Consider the following 9,424-nt stretch of genomic DNA (forward strand, 5'->3'; position numbering starts at 1 on the left):
CTTCCCTACAGTACAGTCCTACCCTACAGTACAGTCCTACAGTTTAGTCATTCCCTACTGTACAGTCCTAGAGTACAGTCCTTCCCTACAGTACAGTCCTTCCCTACAGTATAGTCCTTCCCTACAGTATAGTCATTCCCTACAGTACAGTCCTTCCCTACAGTACAGTCCTTCCCTACAGTACAGTCCTACCCTACAGTACAGACCTTCCCTACAGTACAGTCCTTCCCTACAGTACAGTCCTTTCCTACAGTACAGTCCTTCCCTGAAGTACAGTCCTTCCCTACAGTACAGTCCTTCCCTACAGTACAGTCCTTCCCTACAGTAACGTCATTCCCTACAGTACAGTCCTTCCCTACAGTACAGTCCTTCCCTACAGTACAGTCCTTCCCTACAGTATAGTCCTTCCCTACAGTAAAGTCATTCCCTACAGTACAGTCCTTCCCTACAGTACACTCCTTCCCTACAGTATAGTCCTTCCCTACAATATAGTCCTTCCCTACAATATAGTCCTTCCCTACAATATAGTCCTTCCCTACAATATAGTCATTCCCTACAATATAATCTTTCCCTACAATATAGTCATTCCCTACAATATAGTCCTTCCCTACAGTATAGTCCTTCCCTACAGTATAGTCCTTCCCTACAGTATAGTCCTTCCCTACAGTATAGTCATTCCCTACTGTATAGTCCTTCCCTACAATATAGTCATTCCCTACAATATAGTCCTTCCCTTCAATATAGTCATTCCCTACAATTTAATCATTCCCTACAATATAGTCATTCCCTACAATATAGTCCTTCCCTACAGTATAGTCCTTCCCTAGAGTATAGTCCTTCCCTACAGTATAGTCCTTCCCTACAGTAAAGTCATTCCCTACAGTATAGTCCTTCCCTACAGTACAGTCCTACAGTATAGTCCTTCCCTACAGTACAGTCCTTCCCTACAGTACAGTCCTTCCCTACAGTACAGTCCTTCCCTACAGTACAGTCCTTCCCTAAAGTACAGTCCTTCCCTACAGTACAGTCCTTCCCTACAGTACAGTCCTTCCCTACAGTAAAGTCATTCCCTACAGTACAGTCCTTCCCTACAGTATAGTCCTTCCCTACAATATAGTCCTTCCCTACAATATAGTCCTACCTACAGTATAGTCCTTCCCTACAGTATAGTCCTTCCCTACAGTATAGTCCTTCCCTACAATATAGTCCTTCCCTACAGTATAGTCCTACCCTACAGTATAGTCATTCCCTACAGTACAGTCCTTCCCTACAGTACAGTCCTTCCCTACAGTATAGTCCTTCCCTACAGTACAGTACCTCCCTACAGTTTAGTCCTTCCCTACAGTATAGTCCTTCCCTACAGTATAGTCCTACAGTATAGTCCTTCCCTACAGTATAGTCCCTCCCTACAATATAGTCCTTCCCTACAGTATAGTCCTACCCTACAGTAGTCCTACAGTATAGTCCTTCCCTACAATATAGTCCTTCCCTACAGTATAGTCCTTCCCTACAGTATAGTCCTACAGTACAGTCCTTCCCTACAGTACAGTCATTCCCTACAGTATAGTCCTACAGTACAGTCCTTCCCTACAGTACAGTCCTCCAGTATAGTCATTCCCTACAGTACAGTCCTTCCCTACAGTACAGTCCTACCCTACAGTACAGTCCTACAGTACAGTCCTTCCCTACAGTACAGTCCTTCCCTACAGTATAGTCATTCCCTACAGTACAGTCCTTCCCTACAGTACAGTCCTACCCTACAGTACAGTCCTTCCCTACAGTACAGTCCTTCCCTACAGTACAGTCCTACCCTACAGTACAGACCTTCCCAACAGTACAGTCCTTCCCTACAGTACAGTCCTTCCCTACAGTATAGTCCTTCCCTACAGTACAGTCCTTCCCTACAGTATAGTCCTTCCCTACAGTATAGTCATTCCCTACAGTATAGTCCTTCCCTACAGTACAGTCCTACAGTATAGTCCTTCCCTACAGTACAGTCCTACAGTATAGTCCTTCCCTACAGTACAGTCCTTCCCTACAGTACAGTCCTTCCCTACAGTACAGTCCTTCCCTAAAGTACAGTCCTTCCCTACAGTACAGTCCTTCCCTACAGTACAGTCCTTCCCTACAGTATAGTCCTTCCCTACAGTAAAGTCATTCCCTACAGTACAGTCCTTCCCTACAGTACAGTCCTTCCCTACAGTACAGTCCTTCCCTACAGTATAGTCCTTCCCTACAGTACAGTCATTCCCTACAGTATAGTCCTTCCCTACAGTACAGTCCTACAGTATAGTCCTTCCCTACAGTACAGTCCTACAGTACAGTCCTTCCCTACAGTACAGTCCTGTCAGTGTCAGTGTCAGTGTCAGTGTCTGTCTGTCTGTCTGTCTGTCTGTCTGTCTGTCTGTCTGTCTGTCTGTCTGTCTGTCTGTCTGTCTGTCCTGTTCTTGAGCACTCAGTGGATTTATCTGATGACCATATGGTGCTGCTGAGGGGTGGAAGGATTAGCTGCCATGATGTGTTGCTGGACTTGATGCTGCAGACTTCCAGCAGGAGGCCAGATCATAACATGTTAACAACTGTAGAGGGAAAGTGATTCACATATATAGATAACACCACACAACAAGAAAATGGAGGAAGGGAGAGAGATGGGGAGATGAAGACATAGAGAGATAGAGATGGGGGAGAGAGAGAGAGGGAGATTCTTTCAAACTTTTTTTTCAACTTTTAACTTGTGAGTGTAATGTTTACTGTTCAGTTCTGAATGTTTATTTCCCTAGTTTATTGTCTATTCCATTTGCTTTGGCAATGCCAACATATTTTTCCCAAGCCAATAAAGTCCTTTCAATTGAATTGAAAATAGAGAGATGGAGAGGTTTAAGCTGCTGCTGCCGACAAGATAGTAATCTCCATACCAATGGAACATTTGATGTTAAACCTCCCTTTGATTGGTCTGGGACATCTGCCTAGTGATCTCTCAGCAGAAAGTAGAGCCCCTGATTGGTCTGGGACATCTGCCTGGTGATCTCTCAGCAGCAAGTAGAGCCCCTGATTGGTCTGGGACATCTGCTTGGTGCTCTCTCAACAAGCAGAGCCCCAGATTGGTCTGGGACATCTGCTTGGTGCTCTCTCAACAAGTAGAGCCTCTGATTGGTCTGGGACATCTGCCTGGTGCTCTCTCAACAAGTAGAGCCTCTGATTGGTCTGGGACATCTGCTTGGTGCTCTCTCAACAAGTAGAGCCCCAGATTGGTCTGGGACATCTGCTTGGTGCTCTCTCAACAAGTAGAGCCCCTGATTGGTCTGGGACATCTGCTTTGTGCTCTCTCAACAAGTAGAGCCACTGATTAGTCTGAGACATCTGCTTGGTGCTCTCTCAGCAAGTAGAGCCCTTGATTGGTCTGGGACATCTGCTTGGTGCTCTCTCAGCAAGTAGAGCTCTTGATTGGTCTGGGACATCTGCTTGGTGCTCTCTCAGCAAGTAGAGCCCCTGATTGGTCTGGGGCATCTGCCTGGTGCTCTCTCAGCAAGTAGAGCCCCTGATTGGTCTGGGATATCTGCCTGGTGCTCACTCAGCAAGTAGAGCCCCTGATTGGTCTGGGACATGTAATTACTGTGTGTAGTTGACTACAGTTAACACCAATAGTATTTAGCTACTACAGTAAGTCACAACAGAGAAACACCATTCACATCTTGGTGGATGCTTTCTAATACAGTAGGCTGGGCTGCTGAAGAACGAGCAGTGACAGCCTTGGGGTAATATATAGGTCATCAGTCAACTTTGTGAGCTGAAAAGATGAATATGGAACTGAAAAATATATACTCATATGAGTACACTAAAATCTCAAGTTACGAGAGAGATGTATGGTGTTTGCCACTGTGCTATTTCCCCTCATAGAGTTGGAATCCCAACCTTAGAAGATAGCCCTGGATAACTCACATTTGCTCGTAAATAGTTTGCCGTTTTTAAGAATTACAAGGGGGGAAACAGATTACCGACCAACAAACCCGCTCTGCCGCTAGGGGGCATCAGATTACTGCGATATCTCATTATGTGCTCTTATTGGTGCTTAAAAGCGTTTCCATTCATCAATGTTACAACCTAATAGAGGAAACGACATGTACTACAACCAGTATGCTGTCTAAATGTAATATCATAACAATAAACAACGAATAAATCACATACATCCAATGTATCCATTCGTATAGAGCCATTTAATCCCCAGTGGTAGGCTATATATACAGACACACAGGGAGATGTAGAGCTGCGTTATCAGAAATACACCAATGAATGTGCGGCATGCTAGTTCATCTCTCTGAACCCCGATCTCTCCAAAACCAATCAGAACTCTACCAAAGCATCATTCCGGTAAACCAATAGGCCTAGTTTCCACCTTGTACTAGGTCTACTCCATTCGCGCACGGAGCAAAGGACTTCCTCGCTCCTTATATGGCTGACCCGCTCAATGGAGACGTCAGAGGCACACCCGTTTTGTCCAAGCACATTATCCCATTCTACAGGACACGTCCAGCCATCATCAAAATCCGCTTTCTCTCGCCGTTGTCTTTCTTTTTACGATAATTTGTAACTCATTGGAATAGCACGAGCCACGGTGCAGCTGTTTTCATTAACCCAGTTCTAGTTGCTGCGTCACCGCCATACAACACGGGATATCTGATTAGTGAGCACAGTTTTACTGGGTTGGATAGAGGGAATAGAGAGACTCACATTTTGAAAAAGGGAATGCTTTGACTACAGTGTGGATTTTGACTGGATGCAAGTGTGTTTTAATGTGTGTTTTAATGTGTGTTTCCCTTTGTGTTTCTGATGGTGCATCACAGAGTGTTTTATGCTATTTAGAAATGTTACTTTAATTTGCTGAGTGGTTAACTATATTCAGTCAGATTTCTCACGCGTTCATCAACCGCCGGCACTTTACATACTGTTATGCTTTAAGCATCTTAATTACTGAATACAATGGTGCAATAATTTAGTATTTATATATTTGTGCCTTTACTTGTCGACACCCGCGGGCAGCACACTGGGGTAACAACGAAACGGAAAGTTTTGGAAACATTGACGGATAGATATGGCAATGGTAACGTGGAGAAACGGCGAGGAAAATGTCGCCCGCGACTCTCAAGGCGGAATCTCTTCCCCGGTCTCTCAAGGCGAACCGTTATCCCTCTCTACCGACCTAACGGGACACCTCAATCCCACATCCTCTCTGGATATCCCATCAACACGTCAGACACCCCAAGGCGCTCATTCAAGCAATACATCTCAATCTATCACTAGCCAAACGTCGACTAACTCCATGGACAAACAACAGCCTCAGCAGATCGAGTGTGTGGTGTGCGGGGATAAATCCAGCGGGAAGCACTATGGTCAGTTCACATGTGAGGGGTGTAAGAGCTTCTTCAAACGGAGCGTCAGACGGAACCTCGGCTACACCTGCCGCGCTAGCAGGAACTGTCCCATTGATCAACACCACAGGAATCAATGCCAGTACTGCCGCCTCAAGAAATGTGTCAAAGTGGGAATGCGGAGAGAAGGTAAACAAGCTTGTTTCTCATCTCTCTTTAGGTCACTATAGTCTGTAGCTGTAGTCACTAGAAGCCAATGATTTAAAACCAAAACAGATTCTCTAAAGATAAGGTTCATATACTCACTACATTATAACAACATATTCATACGTGTAGTTCAGATAGGCTATACGATAATATAACACTGTTATATCTCCATTATTGACCTCCTAATAATAGTGTCCATGAGCTTATTGTCTCAGAGGAATAAAGGAAATGGGTGTTGTGTTTTTACACGCTTAGAAAAAAAAGAGTTATATAGAATATAGAACCTTGTATGAAGCAAGCGATAGAACCCTTTTTGTTCCATCAGGATTGGTAGGCATTTATTCAGACTGACACACCGTTATGCAATATACTTACCAATAGTATCTGTCACCTTGTAGGCCAACGTACCGTTACCTACCAGACATTAATATTGATATGTCACCTTGTAGGCCAATGCACCGTTATCTACCAGATATTAATATTGATATGTCACCTTGTAGGCCAACGCACCGTTATCTACCAGATATTAATATTGATATGTCACCTTGTAGGCCAACGCACCGTTATCTACCAGATATTAATATTGATATGTCACCTTGTAGGCCAACGCACCGTTATCTACCAGATATTAATATTGATATGTCCCCTTGTAGGCCAACGCACCGTTACCTACCAGACATTAATACTGATATGTCACCTTGTAGGCCAACGCACCGTTACCTACCAGACATTAATACTGATATGTCATCTTGTAGGCCAACGCACCGTTATCTACCAAACATTAATACTGTCTCTGTCTCGTTGTATCACAGCGGTTCAGAGAGGGAGGATGCTGCCTACTCAACCGTACCACGGTCAGTTCTCCATAACCAACGGAGACCCTCTCCAATGCCACTCCTACCTTTCTGGATACATCTCCCTGCTCATGCGAGCCGAGCCCTACCCCACATCCAGATACAGCACGCAGTGTATGCAGTCCAACAACCTCGTGGGGATCGAGAACATCTGTGAGCTGGCCGCCCGGATGCTGTTCTCGGCGGTGGAGTGGGCCCGAAACATCCCCTTCTTCCCCGACCTCCAGATCACCGACCAGGTCGCCCTGCTCCGGCTCACTTGGAGCGAGTTGTTCGTGCTGAACGCGGCCCAGTGCTCAATGCCGGTGCATGTGGCTCCTCTCCTGGCCGCGGCAGGGCTGCATGCCGCCCCCATGTCGACGGAGAGAGTCGTGTCTTTCATGGACCATATCCGGATCTTCCAGGAGCAGGTGGAGAAGCTGAAGGTTCTGCATGTTGACTCAGCCGAGTACAGCTGCATTAAGGCTATAGTTCTCTTTACGTCAGGTAAACACACAACGCTATGCTTCACTGCTGTTTACTATGACTGGTATCAATACAAACCTAAACATAGACAAGCATCACCCTCATCGGCAACAGGAACAGCTGTAGTTGTGTTCCCCAAATCACCACAAATGAAATATATCAATTACCCCTCAAATTCAATTTTCAACCAATCCTATGAGTTGAATGCCGAATGTGAAAACGTAATAGGTCTACTATAAATACCTGCAATAACATTGAGGCAATTGGACTCAACAACGTTCGTGAATTATATAAATATATGATGATTTTATACATTTGTTTTTACAATAATTAATTCAGCATGGTTATGATATAGGCCCCTGTGAATTATATGATATGATTAATAATATTATTGGCGTTTGATTTAATTCATTCGATTTATTTTCAAACGAATAATAATGATTATTATCAAAATATTTGACAGGCTATTTTTGTTAGGTGTATGACCTACAGACATGTAAATGATTCACCTATCATCAGCCACACAACTTAACCATTACCGACAGAAAATTAAATATTCCATAATAAAGAAAACCTATATTTAATTTCGTTTTGCAGAATTTCTTAAATGCCATAATGTATTTAAACAACTAGGCCTGAGTCTAAAAAGCCTTATGGTGGCGAGATGAACAATTATTTTTTTATGTCCTATAAAAAAAGAAACCAAATCATGTATTTTGTCAACTCAAGTCGATGGATGCCTTGACTGTAAAACAAACAGTATTAGACTAGTCACCGCAGAGCCAGGCCGTGAGCAGTGTTCTGTGCACGTGTTGTAGAACTAGGACATAACCCTTTACTCACTCCTGTATTGTAGCGCTGCTACACTTAGAACAAAGGGTGCTATCTAGAACCTAAACGGGTTCTTCGGCTGTCCCCATAGGAGAACCCTTTGAATAACAGTATTTTGTTCCAGGTAGAACCTCTTTGGTTCCAGGTAGAACCCTTTCCACAGAGGGTTCTCTACCTGGTACGTTATATAGGACTGTCATGTTATTATAGACCCGTTTAATTTAGCAGACAGGGCTGAACGTTATATAGGCCTGTTTGTCATGTTATTATTGACCCGTTTAATTTAGCAGACAGGGCTGAACGTTATATAGGCCTGTTTGTCATGTTATTATTGACCCGTTTAATTTAGCAGACAGGGCTGAACGTTATATAGGCCTGTTTGTCATGTTATTATTGACCCGTTTAATTTAGCAGACAGGGCTGAACGTTATATAGGCCTGTTTGTCATGTTATTATTGACCCGTTTAATTTAGCAGACAGGGCTGAACGTTATATAGGCCTGTTTGTCATGTTATTATTGACCCGTTTAATTTAGCAGACAGGGCTGAACGTTATATAGGCCTGTTTGTCATGTTATTATTGACCCGTTTAATTTAGCAGACAGGGCTGAACGTTATATAGGCCTGTTTGTCATGTTATTATTGACCCGTTTCAATTCAAAGAGAGGGCCATGTTCTATTGATACACCCCTGTAGCGCCATTTTGAGTTAAGCAAATACGGCATAATTAGCTTTGTCTTGTTTTTAAAGCAGTTAAATTGATTTCATAAATTGGAGTGGGCCTACATAGGCATACAACATACTGTAAACAATAGCCTATATTAATATTGATTTCGAAAAATTGCCGTAGGCGTTAAATGTCTATGCCATATTGGCTGGATTTACACAAGCAGCCCAATTCTGATATTTTGCTCAATTTTTGGTCAAAGAGCTGATTTGATTAATCAAAAGAGCAAAAACGAGAACGGAATTGGGCTGCCTGTGTAAACTCTGAAATTGTGTTATTTGTAATTAATTGATGATCTAATATTAGCCAATATTGCATTGTACACGAAGAAGATAAGCCTATATTATTGATAATGATTTCTGATTTTAATTCTCTGTTTTTATAGATGCGTGCGGTCTGTCAGACGTGACTCACGTGGACGATCTTCAGGAGAAGTCCCAGTGCGCCCTGGAAGAGTACATCAGGAGCCAGTACCCTAACCAACCGAACCGGTTTGGGAGGCTACTACTCCGTCTGCCCTCTCTACGCACCGTCTCCTCGTCCGTTATAGAACAGTTATTCTTCATCCGGTTGGTCGGAAAAACACCAATAGAAACTCTCATTAGGGATATGTTGCTTTCCGGAAGCAGTTTTAATTGGCCTTACATGTCGATGCAGTAGAATAAGAACATTCCAGAACACACCAGGAATGGAATCATAGAACTAGAATGTTCTATGGGTGGAACTGTCAGAGGAACAGGCAACATTCTAAAGCACTGGTTCACAACCTTTATCTGTAACTGTACCAGCAACTAGATGTTACTCTGCCCGGAGTCCCCTGGAGTCCCCTGGAGTCCCCCCGGAGTCCCCCCGGAGTCCCCTGGAGTACCCCTGGAGTTCCCCGGAGTCCCCTGGAGTCCCCCTGGAGTACCCCTGGAGTCCCCCCGGAGTCCCCTGGAGTACCCACTCAGGTGCATTTTACTAGCAGGCCTATGG

At 44.0% G+C, this 9,424-nt stretch overlaps 1 protein-coding gene across 1 annotated transcript; it reads left to right on the forward strand.

Annotated features, from left to right (window-relative positions):
- The first annotated feature begins 4,544 nt into the window (after positions 1–4,544).
- Positions 4,545–9,119, forward strand: LOC139384759 (COUP transcription factor 2-like). Its single transcript, XM_071129632.1, has 3 exons — positions 4,545–5,555; positions 6,386–6,913; positions 8,835–9,119. Exons 1-3 carry the CDS (start codon positions 5,090–5,092, stop codon positions 9,107–9,109), a joined length of 1,269 nt encoding a protein of 422 aa, XP_070985733.1. The 5' UTR covers positions 4,545–5,089; the 3' UTR covers positions 9,110–9,119.
- Positions 9,120–9,424: the final 305 nt, after the last annotated feature.

This window comes from Oncorhynchus clarkii, chromosome 26 (genome assembly GCF_045791955.1).
Source record: "Oncorhynchus clarkii lewisi isolate Uvic-CL-2024 chromosome 26, UVic_Ocla_1.0, whole genome shotgun sequence".
NCBI classification, from domain to species: Eukaryota; Metazoa; Chordata; class Actinopteri; order Salmoniformes; family Salmonidae; genus Oncorhynchus; species Oncorhynchus clarkii.